General features: G+C 47.6%; 1 protein-coding gene across 7 annotated transcripts in view; it reads right to left on the minus strand.

The window, feature by feature from the left end:
- Wt1 (WT1 transcription factor) overlaps positions 1-20845 on the minus strand; it is a 47694-nt gene extending 26849 nt beyond the window's left edge. Inside the window, exons 1-5 of one of the 7 annotated variants that reach the window (XM_048359515.1) lie at positions 20108-20845; positions 14244-14366; positions 13760-13862; positions 2915-2992; positions 1848-1898 (exon numbers count right to left, since the gene is read on the minus strand). In XM_048359515.1, coding sequence (XP_048215472.1) covers positions 1848-1898; positions 2915-2992; positions 13760-13862; positions 14244-14366; positions 20108-20552 — 800 coding nt within the window. In that variant the 5' untranslated portion in view covers positions 20553-20845. Of the gene's footprint in view, positions 1-1847; positions 1899-2914; positions 2993-13759; positions 13863-14243; positions 14367-16126; positions 16351-18945; positions 20005-20107 lie in introns of those variants that run through there. The other 6 variants (XM_048359516.1, XM_048359520.1, XM_048359522.1 and 3 more) reach the window with 6 other exon arrangements.
- Between the last annotated feature and the right edge of the window lie 921 nt (positions 20846-21766).

Consider the following 21766-nt stretch of genomic DNA (forward strand, 5'->3'; position numbering starts at 1 on the left):
GGAAGGAAGGAAGGGGAAGGGAAGGGGAGAGAGAAATAAAGGAAGGAAAGAAAAAGGAAGGAAGGAAGGAAGGAAGGAAGGAAGGAAGGAAGGAAGGAAGGAAGGATGGGAAGGGCAGTCTCACAAGAAGGGAGACAAGAGAGTAAATGACAAGACTAATCCCCGCCCACTTATGCATATACATGCCATGTTTTCCTTTCAGCTTGCCACATTCTACTTAAAATCCTGTCCCTGTTGCTCTCTGACGCCTAATGAAAGGTGTCTCCATGGAGTTGCCTAGAATACTTTGTGAAGTCACTTTTTCTAGTCAACTTTCTAAGGAAGGAAGACAAGAATGGAGTTTAGTCAGAAGTACATGACCTTTTAATAAAAAAAGTTAATAATTCATTTTATGAGTGATATAGAAATTGTTTTTTTTCTTTAAAACAGTCAAATCACTAGTTTTCATGTTACCTTTTCATCTACCTTGTCACGATGATTTTTCTTACTATTGAGAAAAATCAACTTGATTTATATAGTTCCTTGAGTGACGTTAGTATTCAAGGAATGTATTTTCATTTTGAGAATCCTTTTCCCAAACCAAGTTACAAATCAATGAAAATTTGTGCAGTTTTTTGCCCCTAATACAGAAGTGGACAAATGATTCATACTTTGTGCTTCATCCTGACAATACAGATTCTGATACCCTAGTATACAACAAATAGCATGTTATCTAAAGACCTTTAAAAGTATCAGAATTAGCTGAGTATGGTGTAACACCCCTGTAATTCTAGCTATGTGAGAAGCAAAAGCAAGTTGATGCCATTTGGAGGACCACTCCTGGCCTAAAACTTGAGATTCTATCCAGAAAGCATATGGCTCAATGATAGAGAACTTGCCTAACATAAGCACAAGGTCCTGAGTTCAAACTCCAGTATCCCCAAAATAATAATTCAATAAATGAAGATATTAAAATGATCGGTGGAACACTCACATTAGAATACATTTCAAGATTCCTTATTTGTATTTTTTTATAATTAAGACAAACCACCCAATCCTGTATTCCAACATAAAAGAAAACATTTTAATTGAAACACACGACTCGCTTCATAATCATGTTCCATCTGTTGTTGGCATTTCATCTGAGAGTTACTAATGCTAAGTAGAGGCCAAAGAAAAGATCTAGAAGGAAAGGGCGGGACTGGAAAGGAAGTTGAGAGCACGTAGAAAGAGAGAATGCTAAAACTGTCGGCAGGCCCTTGGATGGAAATGGCACGTGAAAAACAATTCCAGGCACTGAGAGCTTTTTTCTTTTGGATCCAGAGGAAGTGAAGATCTGGAAAAAATAGCAGAAAACATGGCGGGGGGGGGGAGGGAGAAGGGTTCTACCAGCCAGGCCTTAGAGAATGAAAAGCCACTCTGGTGATCAGGGAAAAATAATCCAAAGAAACAAGATTGAGCCAAGAAAGGAAAAAAGATGGAGGCTGATTCTGGTGTTTAAGTGGATAAAATAAAATCAAAAGAAAGAGCTACAGAAATGCCCCCAGGATATGTTTACAAATGTGGGGGGAGATGAGACATCTTCACAAATTTAGGTAAGTTATCCTGAGAAATTTAAAAAGTCTTGACTGATATAAAAGAATGTGTTTAATGCCACAACTTTTGTGCTTTCGAACATGCTGCATGATTTCTTTCCAGGGATGTGCTGATGAGAAACATCACCAATTCCACGTGACCCACGGTAGGTGTACAATAAATAAGGGGGGAGGGAAAGATTTGTCCCATCCCCCAAATGCTACCCTGAGTACCCACATCAGTCCTAACTCCTGTATGCCCAGATGTTAATTAATAAGGCCATGTCCACTCACTTGCTCTGCCCTTCTGTCCATTTCACTGAGCTGGAGCTCCCAGCAGCAACTCTAGAAGAGAAGAAGAGGTGGGGGTGGGGAATGGAGCATGCATGGCTCTGGCAAACCCCTCAGGTCCCAGAATCTAATGAGAAGCCACGAAATACATAGAGACACAAAGCTAGAGGACAAGAGTGTTGAACAAAGTCCCCTTCCCACTGGGACCAGTGGTGGGTGGAAGGCATCAGAGAGACTAGACAGAGCTTGAGGGTTGGAATCCTATTTGAGCTTGGAAAATCAGCTGTACCCTGCAAAAGGATTTGATCTTGGAAAATGACCTAACTCTGGGTATCATTTTACCCCCTTGCAACAGTACCTAGACTTCATTAGTCTAATACAAAGACAAAGTGACCTAGAGAAGCATCATTGGCACTCCATGGGTGTGACAGCCAACTGCCACTCCTCTGACTTGTGAAAAACTAAAGGTGAGTTCTCCCACCCTTGAAAGCTAGCCCCACTTTCCCTTCCTTCCTTCTTTTCTCCCTCTTTCCCTCCTTCCCTCCCCTCTTTCATCCCTCTCTCCCTCCCTCTCTCCCTTCCTTCCCTCATTCCTTCCCTCCTTCCTTTCATCCTTCCTTCATTTTACAGATACAAGGAGAAGTGAGCATGTCTAGCTTTGGATTGTTCAAATCATCATCACACAGATACAAATCTGGATCCTGGACTTTGTAAATGCAAAGTATTTCTTGATAAGATAATGTAATGCTTAACATCTGTGATAGCACTAGCAAAAGACCAACGTTAAATGAGGTTATGTGGACACAACATCTGTGAAGAATTCTAAAACATTCAGCAAGAAAAGGCTCAATATTCCCAATTCCCTTGCTCCAAACCGAAAAAAAAATCCTTTTTACATTTTTGAAAATTTGATACCAAACATAATCATGAAGTAGGCAAAAGAGCATCATAATGCTCCAGAGAGCTAGGCCCACTTTTCTGTATTGTACTACCTCCACAAGTCAGAAAACTGGAAACTGGTTTGAAGTGGTGTACACAACTGTTGAAGAGCAATGGAGTAAAGAGCTTACCCCTTTAAGGTGGCTCCGAGGTTCATCTGATTCCAGGTCATGCATTCCAGCTGGGAAGTCATTTGGTATAAGTTGTCACTGTTGGTAAACATCCAAAATTAGAAATACACACACACACACACTCACAATTTTTTACTGCTGGGCACTGGTGGCTTATGCCTGGAATCCTAGCTACTCAGGAGGCTAAGATCTGAGAATTGAGGTTCCAAGCCAGACTGGGCAGTCTCTAAGCTTCTTATCTCTAGTTAAGCTCCAAACAGCCAGAAGTGGAGCTGTGGCTCCAGTGGTAGAGTGCCAGCCTGGAGCAAAAAAGACTAAGGAATAGAACCCAGACCCTGAGTTCAAGCCCCAGGACTGGCACCAAAGAAAAAGCAACAGAGTTTTATCTGGTCTTTACAGTAAGCCACCACCTTTTGCAGAATAATAGAATACACTTATCTGAAGTTATGTTCACTTCATCCCATAGACCACTACACAGTTATTTACTACCCACACAGCGGAAGAGATTTAAGAGTATTTGGAAGATTTTAAAAAATAGTATAAACCAGGCATAGTGCCACATGCCTATAATCCCAGCACGCAAGAGGATCTCAAGCTTAAAGCCAGTAAAGGCTCCATAGTGAGTTTGAATCTAGTTCAGGATATATAGTAAAGCCAGGAAAGAAAGAGGGGAGGGGAGGGGAAGGAGGGAAGGAGAGAGGTAAAAGAAGGAAATGAAAACACCTTGGAACACTAAACATTGGAGTTTCTGAAGAGGTAAACCTTGAGAAGAGGGTGAGGGACAGGAGACTTTGAAAGGCAACACAGGCTGAATAACTCAACATTAAAGTTAAAAGCCTGAAACTGAGAGTAAAAAGACAGCAGATTAATTATTCATGAAAAGGCCATTAAATTGTTTTAATCAAAAGGATAAGTATCTTGTGGATTATGAGGGCCTGAAAAGCCAGAGTGATGGGTGATGGATGGGCTGCTTTGAAAGGATGTGGCAAGCAGAAGATGGTGATAAAAATCTGTACACAGCTGAAGAAATTGCTCTCTTCCAGATTTACAATCCTTGTACAAGTCAAATACAGTTTGGACCTCTCTGCCCTCCCCAACCTGGCCAGACGTTGGTGGCTTACTGCCTGGAATCCTACCTACTTAGGAAGCTGAGATCTGATGGTCCTGGTTTGAAGCCAACCCCTGCAGAAAATTCGGTGATATTCTTATTCCAATTAACCAGTACAAAGCTGGAAGGTTTAGGCTCAAATGGTAGAGCAGCAGCCTTGAGTGGATAGCTAAGGGTGAATGCCCAGGCCCTGAGTTCAAGCCCCCTTACTGGCAATAGACAGACAGACAGACAGACAGGCAGACAGACAGACAGACAGACAGACAGAGAGATACATAGGTACATAGATAGATACGTAGATAGAATTAATTATTACATTAAGACCTCAAAGGAGAAAATACAAAACCAAGTACCACAACCAAAAGCTATCATTCTTTATATTTATCTTACTCCTGCAAATGAGCACACCAATCCATTACTAGACTTCTCCAACACTACCAACCTCTATTAGGAATAAATTTAGACCTGGTCTTAAATGGTTAATTATGAAATCTGAAACCTCAGAGATTAATGGGTTTTCTTGGAACCTTTGGTTTTAAACACATCACAGAGAAAATTTTCACTCTACCTTCATGGCAGACGTGAAAGGAGATAAGAAATGCTTAGTATCTGGTGTATGATATCAGATCACAAATCCTGGACAGTCTCAATCTTGTCATGACATTCCTTCCTGTTGCTTTATTGACAGAAGCAAGGGAATTTTTAATTCAGAAAGGGTCTTTTTCAGCCAACTAAACTAGGAACTTATTGTGGGTGTGGGGTGGGGGAGGGGCCTTGTGAGAAATTACTGGGAAGAAATGAATACCATGTAATCTTTTGACATACCTTGATAAATCATGGTAGAGTCTATTTGACTCTCATATAATCACTATGAAAATTATTTAGAACTCCTGTGTCGGGTATATAGGATAAGAAGGAAATGGGATCCAGGAGGGAATTTTGCATATAAAAAGTGAAGTGACTTCAAACTCCAAGTATGTGTAGTTTCATTAGTCAGTGAATATCTGGACCCCATCATTCATCCTGAGCCTGAATAGCTATTATGCTACTACAATATCCTACATATCAATGAAAAAAAAATGACTCTCTTTCCCTGCAGCTTCCTGATTTGCAGCAGCGGCCCGTGCTGGTCTGTGCCACTACATTTCGCAATTCCATGAATTCTTGCTGTAAGGCTGGTGTAATTAATTCCTGAAAGACCCCAACTTTTATTAGAAGTGCCAGCCTGCTGCATTTACCACAGGAGAGTTTCTTGAACTTTCTTTGGGCTCACAGTCCATTAATAAGTGTCCTCCTCCACAATCTCTCCACTGGTTTTTGTTCTCCTGTGCCTTTTCATCAAGCAACCCATTTATTAATCTTGCCATTAATCTCAGCTAACAGGCTAACAGGCATTGTATTCCCCAGGTAGCTCTATATTTTTTGTCATTGATTTTTTTTAAATTGTCCACTCACTAAAATCATTCAGCCCCTGTTGACAATTTTTCTGGGTCCTGTTTGGGGTATAAGATCTTTCTGCAATTATTTAATTTTTGCATATGACTAAGAAACTGATCACGTTCAACAGGTTTGGGAAATAAAAATGAATGGCACAGTGAATGCACAAATAGCTAACTTTTATGATTTAGGATTTTTCTCAAGAGACTCAAAGCATAGTTCCATGGGTTCCTCTAGAAGGATTCCAAAGACAAAACTTTTAAGAGCAATTCTTTTGTCCCAGAAAGCAAATCTGCTCAGATATAGGGTCAATGTGTGTGTGTGTGTGTGTGTGTGTGTGTGTGTGTGTGTGTGTGTGTGTGTGTGAATTCCTTGTGGGTACTTAGTAAATCCTCTGTTCTACAATGTCCACCATAAGAGTCTCTGACCACATTGGCTACTGAGCACCAGAAACATAGCTAGTGCCACACTGAAATAAGATTTTTGCTATAATGAGTTGTGTGTGATATTTTTAAGTTAGTTTCACTTTTTAAAAATGTTAATGTGTTTAGCAAATTTTAAATTACACATACGACTTGTATTATGTTTTATTAAGCAATGGTATATCTTATGACACTGGGAAAATCGCAGGTAAGTTTTCTCAACTATCGAGTAAAACTATGTTAATCTTATTTTATAGGGATGATATGAAACTTGAAGAAGGTAATGGCTCTGTATAAAAATAATAAGATAACTGAAAATTGACTAATTTGTTTTCTAAGGGTCCATGAGACCCTCTCCAATTAACCACCAGAAAACTGGAAGTGGTGGTATGGCTCAAAGTGATAGAGCATTAGCCTTGAGCAAAAAGAGCTCAGGGAGAGTACCCAGGCCCTGAGTTCCAGCTCCGCAACCAACAAAATAATAATAATAATAGTAATTGTCAGATGAAAACTGCCAACTAGTGTTGGCATAACTGATTACCACCTCTACCTTGCTCTGCCCCTTTGGAGGCATCCTGGGATTTATTTTCTGACCTCTGAACCTAGTCTTTTCACTACTGTAATAGGATGATGATGATGATGATGATGATGACGACAACGGTGATGCAGAAGAAGATGGAGGAGGAGGAGGAGGAGGAGGAGGAGGAGGAGGAGGAGGAGGAGGAGGAGGAGGAGGAGGAGGAGGAGGAGGAGGAGGAAAAGGAAGAGAATATGCTCATGGGAGCATCAGAATCACAGAAGCTGCGCAATGGTTCAGGATGCCTACTGTATCCTCCCCTCACACTAAGCACAATGCTTCTTCTTCAATTAACTAAGATCCCAGAAAAAAAAAGTCCCACTTTGTGATTATTTTTCTGGTAGCTTAGCCTACAAACCCTCAAAGAGAAAAGAAGGTAAAAAAGGCAGATGGGAGAAAGGAGCTTCTAGAAAATCCCCAAGCTACTAAACAGTTTCTGAGGCCATGGATCAGATCAGAGCACAATTTTAACCACATCCTGCCTTCTGCTGGCTGGAGCTCAGCAGTGTCTCAGTGAATCAGCCCGGCTGGCACAACCTTTCCTCCACAAGTCAATGACAGCAATGACAATAACGACCGCTGGAGAACGGACAGAATGTGAACTGGAGCTAAAAATACTGGGCCCAAGTATGTTGAGGCTCTGATCTCTTTGGGCAATCGGTCAACACCCAGCTCTCACCATGGAAACCCAAAAAAAAGCGGCAACCACCATTCAGGGAACATATGGCCTCTATCAAATGAAGCATCTAATTATTAAATGGCCACGGTAGGTGTCACTACCTCATTCCCAAATGAGACCAGATAAGCAGGTGATCTCGCTCACAATAACCACAGTAGTCACGTAGGCATTTCAGTTCCAACTGTCGAGCTCCGCCTGGTCGGAAATGATCTGAAATTGCAGGCTGCCAAAATATATTCCAAAAGTCACGGTGTCCTTTATTTTTATAAGTAGATCTCTTTTTTTTTTTTTTGGAGGAGGGGGGAGTCACTTGTTTCCTATGTAAGAAATGTTTAAGGTTAGAAGCAAGAAAGAGAGGAGAAAAAAAAACATATAACCAGGATGAGTGCAAGTTGGAGTAAAATAAAAGGAAGTCCATCCTAGCAAAAAGGGGAACTTAAAAGGAAATCAGTAGTAGATCATATAGAGTTTGTTTTGGCCTGGACCACTGTAATACTGAGTTCTCGACCTCTGCACGAAAAGAAAGGAAGAAAGGGGGAAAAAAATCTCAGCTATTATCTAGACCAGGACTCCTCCACAATTCAAATCCATGTTTTTATCTTTCAGTGTACTAACTATATTCGACAGAACAAGGAAGGAAGGTTCATGTCACCATCTAACACAGTAGAAATTCAGATTTTTTTTCTACCATATGTGTATTGACCTACATGGCAACATGGTAGAAACAGTTTTGAATTTTTTTTTAAATACCAAGAAGTGATGGGGGGAGCAGAGACACCTAGCAGCTATGATCAGAATTCATGATATTTCTAGCTTCTGCTATCCTGACCCTGTTTTGTACCAAGGGAGAGATTTCAGCTTTGTCCTGACCTGCCAAGCAAGGAGCTCGCAGAGAAAGCTGCACACAGCCCTCTTACTGCGCTCTTCCCTCCAGGCGCCTTGGAGGCTGCCTGCCCTGAACTGTCTACCCAGCAGGCCATGGTAAATAATTATTTCACAGACACTCTCTTGGTATTGTAATCTCTTACAAGCTCATCAGCTAATCAAAGAAAAACCCACTGGTGATTCAATTTCTATTAATAAACACTGAGTCAGCACAAAAGTTACAAGAATACTTGGAACTAAATATTTCCCCTTCACTGGCGACAGGATCAATTCAAGGCTGAATCTTTGATAACATTCCCCACCACCCTGGGGACCACTTCTCTCCTTCCACCTTCAGCCTACCAGTGAAATGCTGTGTAAGAAGCACATGGGTACATAAGTAAAATCAAGAATTATTAATGATGAGTTTGTCTTCTTGGTCCATGAACTGTCATTTGACTTCTCTCTTTTTTTTTTTATCAGCCATGGGGCTTGAACTCAGGGCCTGGGTGCTGTCCCTGAGCTCTTTGGATCAAGGCTAGCATTCTACCACTCTGAGCCACAGCACTACTTCTGCTTTTCTGGTGGTTAATTGGAGGTAGAGTCTCACAGCCTTTCCTGCCCAGGCTGACTTCAAACTGTGATCCTCAGATATCAGCCTCCTGAGTAACTAGGATTACAGGCATGAGCCACCAGCACCCAGCTTATCTGATTTCTTTTTATGTTGAAGCCCAAGTGGTAAATTGTGCATCTTCCTATTAGTCTATAGATCCCAAGTTTCCACACAAACTGTATGACTCCTAAAGAGATATCTCAACCAGTCATTGATTCCACCAATGACATCACTATTTAGACATCAACAGCATTCAGTTAAAAATACTCAATCCAACAATGATTGTTTGCACAATTGAAGAAGTGTTAGCTGCTAATGGGCAAAAGGAGGACAAAAGGAAATACTATCATTTAAGCTTATAGGACTGTGGCTTAAAAAAAAAAGAAAGAAAAAAGATATACACATTGATCAAGATGCATTATACTCATAAATTGATAAGTTGAATTGAAATTCCTTTGGACTTAAAGATAACTTTTAAAAGAAAGATATGTGAAGATAAGAGCAAAAGAGAAAGAGAAAAGACCTGAATGTCTTAAAAACAGATTAGTACAAATGGAAGCACGTTTCAAACACAATGCTCAGAACCTGTCAAAGTAGCTGAGAGGATGGATCCAGAAAGTGGGCACAGTTAGGGACTGGGGGATTCAAGGAGGGTCCAAAAGCAAGAGAAATGGAGGGACAGTAAGGAAAGAGGGAGCAGCCTCGCCAGCTGCCTTTTCTAGGTGGAAATAGGTGCTGTTCTAATGAGGTTGTCTCCCCTTCATGAGATCATGGACTCTACTTTTCCCCAGAGCTGGCCTCTGGTTCCACATCAGTGACCCTGGAAGGGTTGCTCTTCCTGGGACAGGATGGACAGGGAGGGGGTCTCTGCCTGAAATTCTTTCAGGTATCCCAGTAGTTCATCTTATCCCAGAGGTACAGACAAGCTGGAGAAGCCTGAAACTTGTAAAAGCTACTTGGTGAGTTAGGATTTCAGGAAAAGACTCAAATTTGCTCCTAACCATATTCATCAGAGAAAATACTACTCCCAAACTATGAAGGGCTTTCTAGGGAGACTTGTGGGTAGACTAAAGGGGGAGGAGGGTTCTCACAACTGTGAAGGATAAAGCCCATCCCCCAGCAAGAACAAGACAGATGGGGCTGGGAATATGGCCTAGTGGCACAAGTGCTTGCCTCAGGTACAGGAAGCCCTGGGTTTGATTCCTCAGCACCATATATATAGGAAACAGCCAGAAGTGGCGCTGTGGCTTAAGTGGCAGAGTGCTAGCCTTGAGCAAAAAGAAGCCAGGGACAGTGCTCAGACCCTGAGTTCAAGGCCCAGGACTGGCAAAAAAAAAAAAAAAAAAAAAAAAGAACAAGACAGATACCACCTACATAACGAGAAAGGCACTTGGGCATGTGAGAAGAAGCAGGTGCAGGGGAGAAGAAATGAGATTCTGGAGACTTGCTATCTGAGTTTGAACAGCAATTCTACCCCTCTCCATGGCACTCCAGAGAAATTCACCTTGCAGTGCCTCAGTTTCTTTCTCTGTAAAATATAGGTGATGCATCATTGACTACATCTAAATACTTTGTAGATTAAAGAAGTTAATACTTGTAAGGTGCTCACTAGTCGCACACACTAAGTATGCACATTTACTCTTGTTATTTATCACCAAAAGGTGCTGCTATGGAGTACCAAGGGGAGTGATCCACGTGATGAACGCTGAGTCCAGAATCACTGTGATTTGGAACACACGTAGACTTGGAAATCAAATCCTGGTTCCAAGGCTCACTTGCATGACCTTGAGAAAGTTATATCAGTTCTCTGAAATTATTTACACATCAGTCAAATGAAGATTATAGTACTGGCCCCTTAAAGCAGTCAGAAGAATGAAATGAGCAAATTGAAGAAAGCACTTCGTGTGCACATAGGCAATGGCTATTCTTCCAGGAACTATGTGTTCAACCAGCTACAATCACTCAGTTCAATAAGAATTAGCAGCTGGCTTCTGCTCCCTTAGTGACATTTAGACAATACTCGACCCACCTTCAGTATTTGTTGCACAGGTGTGGGGTGGGGTGGTATGGAGAATGGGGAAAATCACCTCCTCTAGCTTCTCATAAGTTGATTGAGGACTGTACCCCCAATCAGCTCCAGTGTGTGCAACTGTTAACTCCTCAAATCTATCACCTCAGTGAAGGGAATTCTGTAGTCAGGAAAGAGAGAGCTAGAATGTTGAGCGGACCCCCATTGTACACTGCTTATTTTGTGTTCCCTTCTTTCAGGTTGGGAAGGGAAACTAGGTCCCCAGATTGCTTTATCTCCAAACAAAAGCTTTGTATGGGAGTGGATGGAGTATGAAAAAGCCAAGTCTCACAGCTTTTTGCAACAATGTATATACTAAATGGAAGGAAAGCCTTTCCCAGATGGTCCCAATATTATACATAAAAAACAATGGACTAGTAGAAGTATGGCTGAATATATAAAATTTTACAGCTAAACTACTGAGCAGTTTATTAATAAAAGTTTGGTCCTATTTTCTATGTTTTTTCAAACATTACAATCCCAGAAGCATTTATATACCCTTCCAACATTTTTAGGAATTGGAAAGAAGGAAATCACATCATTGCAGTGACACTGGTGCACAGATCCAGTTTTAAGATATCCTTACTCCTGGTCATTCCTCATACTCCCGGAGAGATGGAACCTTGAGCATCAAAGGCTCAGAGTACACACTTCAAAGGATCAAGCAGGTTTCCTAGGAGGGGAGGGTCACACTATTTTTTGAGAGGTTTCTATTTAGGAAAAATGTGTAACAGGAGAAAATTGTGTTTTTATGAGATCCATGTACAAACAAGACCAAAGAAAGTTCCAGAATTACCCAAAAGAAATGCCCAGAAGAAAAAGATAGACAACAATTTGTGAAAGATGAATCTGATGAAATTGACTCTACAATGGTCAATCCGTAACTGGATTAGAAATGTGAAAACTCTGTGTGTGTGTGTGTGTGTGTGTGTGTGTGTGTGCATGCGTGCGTGCATGCGTGCTATCTGGGGGCTGGAGGTATCGTTCAATAGTAGATTGTGTAATATTCACAAGGCACTAGGTTCAATTCTCAGCACCAAAAAGTTAAAAGTCTTAGTAACTTTTCCTATTTCTATAGGAAAAGTCAAAAAGCCCTAAGTCAAAATTCCTCAAAGGGATTCTCTTTGGAGAATTGCAATAAAAACAATGCTTTTCATCACTTTATCCAGACTCCTCTTTCTGGGTTGTCCATGTCCTTTCTTAGTAGTGTCCTTGAGCTACTCTAGGCTTGGCAGAAAGGAGATGAAAGGATGTATCTGTAGCAGCATCACTATTGCAAGAGACAGCCATCCCTCCCAGTCTCCACACCCCTCCCTCCCCAAAGGAGGTATCCACCCATCTCAGCAATGCCCACTCCCACACCAAGGTCTTCCTCTCGCCTGGGATGAGAACCAGGCTCCGTCCACAAGGAGCCAAGGAACAGAGGTGGACCAAGGTCTTCCTGTGGGGAACGGGTCCAGCTGCCCCCCACCCCTTAAAGCTACTAGAATAACAGCAGCGACACCCTGACAATAGGCGGCGGGAGCAGCTGCTCAAGAAGGATGTGATGTCCACGGCCCAGCTGCCGCGGTTCTGATAAGGGAAGAGGTTTTCAGCAAAGAATGGATATGAATCCCGTACCCATTCCGGTGACTTGACCCACTGAGGGGAAGCCCCGAAATGGAGGGCTGGGGGACGGGGCAGGACACACGGGGTCTGCAATGCCACAATAATAGAATTCGTTTCAGTGTCCAACTAAGGAAAGAGAAGAAGGAAGTGTGGTGTGATCATTGAGCCACACAGATTTCTCTTCGTTTTCCAAAAAATAAAAATAAAAAAGGAAGGGGGGCTGATGTGGAATCCAAAATCCTATTTAAGTTGACAGATGGATTTCCAGATCAAAAGGAAGATTTCCCAAATCCAAACACCCAGGCGTTCCTGGGACGGCAAAGCGACCCAGTCAGTATTCAGAACCTGTCCCTGACTCAGTCTCCAAAACAAGCCCGGACACCGGAATGCCTGGCAGAGCAGGGTTCCATAACTCGGTCGCGCCCCTCCTCCACCTGCGGCCCGGAGGTCCCCAGGCGCAGCCATACCCCCACCCAATCTCCCAAGGCAGCCGCTTTTCCTTCCTTCATTACCTCACTACCTCCTTCCCTTGACGTCAGCCCCGGGTCCTCGCACAGTGGGGCGGGAGGCTGGGGATGGGTTGGGGGCAGTTGGTGTCAGGATCCCCTTAGCACCCGGGGGTGGGGGAAGCTATGAGGTAATGTGTGCCCAATCCCGAGCCGCACCGGGCGCTGGCGGGGCCCCTTCCCAGCCCCCGCCCCACCTTCCCAGCCTGCGCGGGCCGGTGTGTGCGCCGCAGTTACTTAGCAACGCTATCGGAGACGCGGGATGCCGGCCAAGTTCACCCAAAGTTGAAGAATAAATTGGGGAGAGGGAGACATGATGGAAAGGAGAGAGAAGAGCGGGGAGGAAGGCATCCAAATGGGGAACAGGCTGGGGGGGTTCGCCTCTCTGGAACTAGAAAGGCGTGGGTGGGCCGGCGCGTCTCCACCCGGGACCCCACTAAAATCCGATCTCGATCCGGAGATCCTGCCTTAGTGTACCGCCCCGGAATCGGGGGCGCCGTCCACAAAACACTACCGCAAGTAGAGCTCTACAGAGCTGAGGCACCGCAGCTGGTCTTGGCCAGCACCGGCCAGTAGTAGTCGTCTGGCCAGGGAAACCACTGGGGTTGGAGGGGCTTGAGGAGAATCAAGGGGGAATGGACTTCGTGTTTAATCTCTAGTTTGAAGGAAATTAAAGGCCTCCCAATAAAGACCCTTATAAAAACAACTCCTCCACGCACAGTTCCCTCTTCCTTAGCCCCGTACAGACACTGCTCTCAATTAGAATCAAAACAAGACTAATCTGGAGGGGAGATCTGCTTTAATTTGCTTCAAGTGGCTGAGTGGGAATTACGGGATCCTTTGTCTCCCGAGACCGTGCGCATCTGCAGTCAGTGGGGAAGGGGGCGGGGAGGGGTGTCTGCGGGTTCCACGCCCCCTCCAGCGTGGTGGGGACCCACTCCCCGTGCCCTCGCGCCTTCTTACCTGCTGTAGGGCGTCCTCAGCAGCAGAGCCTGGCTGCCCGTGCAGCTGTCGGTGGGCGTGTGACAGCCGTAGACTGGGGGCGGCACTGAGTACTGCTGCTCGCCTGAGAAAAGAGCCAAGAACAACGGAGTGAGGGTGCTCGCAAGGATTCGGGGAACGTGGGCGGCATGGAAGAGAGTATGCTGGGTATTAGGGGTTCCCTAGGGCCTGGATGCCCGCCTGTGCCCAGTGACGCCACCCAGATCACAGCCGTCTCCCTTAGCAGTCATCCCCTGGGGCTTCGAAAGGCCCTTCGGGACACTGATAGACTTGGTTGCATGGTATTGGGGGATGGACAAAGACTGGCTCTTTTTCTTCTTAAATAGCGGGTGATTTGGCTAATTATTTCCCAGTTGCCTTTGGATGGATGTCTTCTTCTTCTTTCCCCACTTCGCTATGGATTGGCCATTCCGGGAGGGAGGTGCGCCGACCCCCGCCAGCTTACCCAGCGAGCCTTGTTGGCCCATGGGGTCCTCGTGCTTGAAGGAATGATTGGGGAACTGTGCCGCGTGGTGCGAAGGCGTGTGACCATAGCTGGGCGTCCCGTCAAAGGTGACCGTGCTGTATCCTGCAAGAGCGAACGGCAGAAGAAACACATCCATGTGACTCTTGGGGAAACGGAGGCAGGGGATGGAAATTAGAATTAGGGCAGCACTACCTAACCCCCTCCAAGTCTGGCCGTCAACTACTAAGTTTATACCACTTCAACTACTAAGATTTCTGTCGGGAAGCAGAACTTAAGCCCTAGAGCTGATCCTGGGGGACATCCTTTGGTGACTAAAATCCCAACTGTCCGGCTATTTTCCCAGTCTCTTTACACCTCGTCTACCACGGTGACTGCTGCTTCCTGTACCCATGAAGTATGAACACTTCGCCAGCTTGATGGAGAAAGCATTTTCCCCTCAGAAAAACAAACACCTAGGCTTTAGCACAGGGGCCCGCAGTGGGCAAGCAAAATGAATCTGCTCAGCTTGACCCTGCGCTGACTCTAAGCTGTAAATCAGGAGCCCGTGCACCAACTTTCATTAATTACGCTGAGCCCGTTAAATGCCCTGCACTTTAAATGGGGAGAGTAATTACTGGGTAATGTTATCTGTCTGGGGGCTGCACAACCTGACACCACAACAACAGAAGGGGGGGTGTTGGAGAAGGGGAAAAGAAGGACCCTTTTCTGTGGAGCCAGGGGGAGTCCGACTGGGACCTCTGCGATGGTGGCCAACTTCCTTGTTCCACAGACCAGAAACTGCATGGGGAAAGTGCCCTTTCCTTCTCATGGCATTGCCTAGCGCTGCCTCGGCTTCCCTGCTGAGAAACCAAGATTCCTGTTATTCCCGATCTCAAAAACATGAGAGAAGGACAGTTGTTTCTCAACTGAGAAACATAGTCTGGTATGATTATTGTTATTAAATGATTTGGAATCGAAGACTCCTTGTGCCACTCCCTACCCTTATACACACACACACACACACACACACACACACACACACACACATCCTTTTTAACCCCCCTTCTGAAAAGCTGTTAGCTCCTCTTGGGAAAAGGGCATCCACACTGAAGATCAGCCCTGAGACTCTGAATCCTAGGGTGGGGCCTCTGCTATGCTCAAGCTCCAAGGGATGAATACCGAAGTCCAGGCCAAATGGCCAGTGAGAGTTAGCGGACACGTATCCTGCCCTGCAGGGCCATGGCCAACTACCTCCCCCCCCCCTTCCTTTTTGGTCTCAAACCCCCACAACATTTCATGGGGTCCTTTAGAGCAAAAAACTCCCTTCCTCCCCACTCCTGCGGGAGTCTGCCCAAAGTTCTGCAACAAGTGTTCCTGACGACTGCCCAGTACCGACACAAGAGGCTTCATTAAGGTTCCTCTTCAAAACCCTTAGTTGATGCTCTCCCCGACAGCAATCGAGATTCTACCGTTCACTCGCGGCCAATAAAGGCACAGCTCAGAGATTCGTGTTTCCGAGCGAGAAGAGGGGAAAGGCAATATCACCTGGATGGTAGAGGACAAGCTAAGTATTAGGCACCGCTCTGCCGTGCGCAGATTGATGTCACAATGAGTTTTTCAATTTGCGTGACCCTAGAAAGCTTCCGTTTCTCTCCCGGGAAGTGGGCAAAGACAACCCTCGCCCCGTTAGCTCTCCGGCGTGGGTGAGCACGCAGCGGCTTCCTTTTGCAAGGCCCTGCTTGAAACCTATAAATAAGCTTGCAAACGAAATTCCACTCCCGGCACCCAATTTTGCCCGGAGGAAGAGTTGAATATCGGACAGGGCATCATCTGAATAAAGAGAGACAATAAAAGGAACAAAAAGAAATTTTCTCCAAACGAACCCTTCTCCATTTTCAAAGCGGAAGAGCAGGCAATGACTTCAGCGCCCGCGCAGTACTGGGAAAGCCGCTGCTCGTGGCTGTGTGCGGGGTGGGCTGCGCCTCCCAGGCCGCCAACGCCCGCAGAGAAGGCTGATGGCTACGTCGGCTCCGAGCCCCAGAACCCCGGCCTGTAAGAATGCCGGTGCCCCGCAAGGCTCCCCAGCGCCCACTCTCTGAGCACGCAGACCTCGAACCCACTCTCCCTCAGGTCTCCCAGGAAGGGCAGTGATGAATACGCCCGCTGGACTGAGGGCTCTTTTAATTAGAGGCTTATCAGACACGGGACTGATTAGAGGCACCGTGTCCCCTGGCCCCTACGCTGGGCCAGGCCCGGAGGGTGGAGGCGGGAGCCGGGGGAGGAACCGCTGCTGGCTAGAAGGAGCTGCGTGTTCAAAGGCTCCTTGTGCAGGTCTTGGAGCAGGAGGGCCTAGCAGCCAAGGTAGCGCCTTTCCCAGGGTTAGTTCTGGCCGGGGAGGGGAGTGCAACCTTGACTGCAAAGAGAGCGGCTCAGGGCCTCCCTCCCCCTGCCCTTGGCTAAGGAGCCCGGGAATCGCCAGGTCCTGGCCTAGCTGGACCTGGGGGAGTGGAGGGGTACAATGGGCAGATTGTGGTAGAATGGATGATTGTGCTCAGAAGGTTGAAACGATAACTGTAGCTGAGGTGGGATAGGAGGAAATCTCCCCCAAGGAAATACCCTCTTCTATGTGACCAAAGGGGGGCACCTTTGGCCCTCAGGTTCGAGTTGTCTGTCCACATGATCCTAGGATAGCCTAGTAATCCCAAGGCCTAGCCTTGTACTAAGGTTCTGCTTACCAGCCGGGCTCTGGAGGAGCAGGAATTAACTGGAGAGAAGCCTTGTCTTTGGGCCACTTCTTAAACCTCCTATTCCAGCCAGGGCTTAGGGAAATCCTTACCCTACTTCTCCTCTGAGAAACCATCCAACCATGGACGCTAGCAAGGGAGGAGATGAATGCTCCTCCAAATGCATAGAGGATATTCATTTCAACTACGGAGCCACAGAAAACGCTGTGGCTTCAAATCCCAGCTCTGCCAAAACCTGAGAGATCCCTTGTACACCTAATCTGTTCGTGCCTGAATTCTTCTTCCTTGTACAGAAAGAAGTTTTCTTCAGAGTCACGCTGTGAGATTCTTTCAAAAGTTCCTGCAGCTATTTACTGTCTTAACATTCAGTTACCAGCACCTGACACAAAATAGAGGAAGCTAGATGTTAATTAAATTCTTAGAAGATTGGACTGCCAACTACATTTCTTTTGCCTGTAAGAAGCTTTGGAAGGGGTGAGTGGGCACCAGAAAGTGTCCTTGCCTGTGGGCCTGCTGCTGGAGGACAGACAGCCTGGCATCCTCTCCTTTGGAGTTTGGGTTTGGTGTGTTGATGACCATAATCATGATGATACCTTTGCTTTTGCCAGCCCAAGCCTCCAACCAAGCCTGGATCCCTGGAGAGGAGAGATAGAGCCACAGGAACCCCCAAATAAAAAGATTAACTGTGGAAGAATTTCCACCTTAAAAACCTACCTGGGTTATCTACTTTTTAAAAAGTAGAGACTAGAAGCCTAGTGCAGTGTCTCATACCCATAACCCTAGCTATTTGGGAGGCTGAAATATGAGGAACATGGTTCAAAGTCAGTCAGGGCAGAAAAGTCCACGAGACTCTTACCTCCAATTAACTACCAAAAATTGAGAAGTGGAGCTGTGGCTCAAGTGGTAGAATGCTGTGTGCAAACCCCAAGTCCACTGTGTGCATGTGAACACACACACACAAATAGGGACTAGAGTGGCTTCTAAACATGACACAGATCCCAGGTCCTAACTGCCAAGTGAGTCCAAAGGGCTAGACAGGGCGAACCCCTAGTTTTGACTAGGAGGGAGGGAAGACCTAGGCTAAGAAGAGGAGCGGCTTTCCGGGATAAGGTTCGAGTCTGGGGTCCATAAGGTTTTCCAAATGGGCAGAGAGGGTGAAATATCTTCACCTGACCATCCTGGGCTTTGGCTGCTTCCTAAGTAGTTTATTTTTTCTATAGCAGCCTGGTCTGTGTACTTGAGAGGACTCAGGAGTTTTCCCAGAAGTGCCATGTCCCTGAGGTTTAAGTCACTACACACACACACACACACACACACACACACACACACAGTGAAATTGAAGTCCTAGACTTCCCTTGCAGAATACTAGATATAGGAGCCTATCCCAAAGCCAGAGACCAGGTTTCAAAAGTACCAGTGGAATTTAGATGAACTTAAATAAAAGATAATGGTGCACTCATACTTTGTGCCCCAGAGGATTGGATCAGATAGCTCTGGGGCATCTCCCAATACCACTCGTTCATCCACACAGTCTCATTCACATCACAAACTTGTGTGGCTCAGTGTCCCAGTTGGTGATGTTTCCATGGGCAGCCCCTTGCCCTGAGCCTTGGGGAAGTCAGATTTCCACGCCTATGGCTATAACTTTTGTCGGGACTCAACCTCCAGGTTGCCCATCTTAGCTATCCTTTTACAAAAAGAGCAAAGGAACCTGGAGATTCGCCAGGCTGCAATCGACATTACACTGTTCCAACAAGCACAGAACATGAATCTCATCTGTGCTAGACTCCTCTGCGGGACTTGGACCGCGGTCCCAGGATGAAGGGGGCGGTTTCGGTTTCACTAGGGCTTGGGATGGACCAGGTATCCGGCTAGAGGAGGAATGGCCTCAAGACATCCATTTAGGAGACCTGAGAGTGGGCTGATGAGAACAGAACCCTTCTTGGAAGTTTCGGCACCTTGGCAATCGTCACACACACTTTGTTTCTCCCATCCCACGCCCTTCAAAAACACCTCCATCCTTAGGCCAGCACAAATTTTTCCCTCCAGGAAAAACATCCGCAAACCATTTCCTAAAATATCGAATTATGCCCAATTAGTTTAAGTCCTCAATATCAAATAAGTCAAATTAGAGAAGAGATCTAACTCCAGTGGCTCAGCCAAGGCGGTCCCGCTGGCTCTGACCTAAGAGAGGTTGGGGAGCGCCAACGCAGGATAAGAAAACAACATATTTGCGGGGGGGGGGGCGGCGAAGGCTCTGTAAAATCACTGAGGATGACCAACAAGCCTGTTCTTGTTCTGACCCCCAGGCCCTACAAAACTCTTCTCAGCCGAACTTGCAACTATACTACTAGGAAACACTCCGGAGGGGCCCCGAAAGGCAAGCCAATGTTCAGGCCTCATCCCATTGCTGTGACAGGACCAGATCCCACATCATTTGTAACCGGGATAGACCGGGTTCTCTTCCATCCCTGTAGCCTGCATGCCTGGTCCCTTGTTGAAGTCCTGGAGAGAGTGCCACTATTTTACCACACACAAGAAAGATGGATGCAGACACCACCGTTAGATCTAGAGAGTGGCTCATTCATTTACTCGGTGTGGTGCTCGCTGCCCGTTACTTATTGGGCGTCTGAGAGTGACCCCACACCTCATGAAGGACTTGGGTACTCCTAGCAGAAATGTATACAGGGGGTCCACCCACCTCGCCCTGGCTCCCATCGGAGCCCACAGCCTAGATATCAGAAAAGCTCGGTGCCTGGTGACAACTTGGTGGTGCCTGGAGCCATAAGACCTCTTCTTTCCCAAGGCACAGCCAGAGACCGAACTTTCTTCTTCAGTCCCCACGGAGACTCTCAGTCCCGGAATTCCGGGCTCCTAAGGGGGCCCAGATGCCTCCCGGCTCGTGCGAACTCTTCTGGTTTCCCCCGTTTTGCTCTGCACGGGGAAAGGGATCGGGAGTCCAGGCCTGCGTGCACATTTTCCCGCAGCCATTCCCAGTACTTCCATGGGTTTGTGGGGAGCCGGAGAAGTGCTGGGGTTAAAGAAAGCCTTGGAGAGGAGAGGCCGCCCCGGGGCGAGCTGCCCGGAGTGTAGCGGGGGGCGGGGGGCCGGTGTACTCACCCTGGTTGCGAATAGCGGGCTGGCTTTCGAGGCAGCTGGGCAGGTAGGGCGCATTGGGGAACATCCTGGCCTGGCCGGAGGACGCCTGGCTAGGCGGGGGAGGCCCGAAGGGCCCGTAGCGACAGGCTCCGGCGGTGCCCGTGAACTGACCGGAGAAGTGGACGGTGAAGGCGCTCAAGCATTGCTCCTCGTGCGGCTCCGCGCCGCCCCAGCTCGGTTCCTGTTTGATGAAGGAGTGGGGCGGCGGCGGTGGCGGTGGCGGCGGCGGAGCCGAAGGCGGTGCCGGGCCACCCAGGGAACCGTAAGCCGAAGCACCCGGGGGTGCGAAGTCCAGCACCGGGGCCCATTGAGCCGCGCCGCTTACGGGCAGGGCGCAGCCGCCGCCGCCCCCGAGCGAGGATACAGCGGGCAGCAGCGCGTTCAGGTCCCGCACGTCGGAGCCCATTAGCTGCGACTCGGACCCCGACAGCCTGCGGCTCCTCCGACCTGGCGGACGCTTGACACTGGATTCAGCCGAGCCTAACCTGGTGGGGAGGCTGCCCGGGCCTCGGCAGCTCCGCTGATCGGGATGCTGAAGGCACCCGGGTTCCCAGTAGAGCGTATGCGGGGACGCCGGCTCGGGGGCGCACGTGGAAGCCGGCCCCGGCAGAAGGAGGAAGTCCGGGAGTCAGCGAGGAGGCGGCGGGACCCGGGTTGCTGGGTTGCCGTCCTGGCTCTGGATGGGTGGGTGGATGGGTGGGTGAAAGAAAGAGTGGGAGGGGGGACGGGAAGGGAGGAAGCAGACTGGCGATCTGAGCGCGGAGAGCCCCCGGGTGTGGGCTCTGCCTTGAACTCCTTACCCCAGCTGCCTGGCTGCCCCCAGCTTCTCAAAGCTCAAATAAGAGGGGCCGACAGTAGGGAAGGAGGAGGAGCCTGGAGGCTCGGCAGCTCCATTCACACGGCGGCCCGAGCCCAGAGCGGCAGCGCAGGCTCTTCTGGGGCGCCCTCACAGCGGGGGTGGGGGGCGGGCCTGAACGTCCCTCTTCTCTGAGACACCCTCCTCTCCGGCCCCACGCGCTCCCCACTGGCCTGGCCGGCGCAGCCCTCCCCCCACCTCCCCTTCTGAGCCTTCGGAAGTGTGGGTGCCTGGCCGCACTAGCAAGTTCCTCCAGGTAAACGGGGTGTCCCCCTCAGCCCCGGGACGCGGTGGGAGAACTGATGAGGTTGTTAGAGGGAGAAGGCGTGCTGGAGGGAGGGGCAGGTGGGCTCCAAGAGGGCGGGAACTTCAGCCAAGCGCTGAGATCTCTCGAGGTTCCAAAATCTGATAATCATTTGCGTGCTACAGTTCTAAAAGCTTAACTTTGGGTTATTGGCGAGAAATCGGCCCCTGGGAGTTTGGGTGAGCAGGAAGGCGGGCGTCAGTGATGACAAGCGGGATGTTTTTCGATTGACTGATAATTGGTTGAGATTTGGTCCCAGAGGAAAGTGGTTGGTGCCTACCCAAAACCGGTGTTGGGAGCAGCGCTTAATTTTCCTTTCCATCTAATTCTATGATTCAATCGCAAGTTTGCCCGGGAAGAAAGCCGTTGGAGAAAACGCCTTGAGCCCGCGTTTAATCCCCTGTGGCGTTCTGGTGCACAGGTGGGGAGGCAGTGGAGTGGGTAGAGTTTGGACACGGAT

The sequence above is a fragment of the Perognathus longimembris genome, chromosome 13 (assembly GCF_023159225.1).
Source record: "Perognathus longimembris pacificus isolate PPM17 chromosome 13, ASM2315922v1, whole genome shotgun sequence".
Taxonomy (NCBI): domain Eukaryota; kingdom Metazoa; phylum Chordata; class Mammalia; order Rodentia; family Heteromyidae; genus Perognathus; species Perognathus longimembris.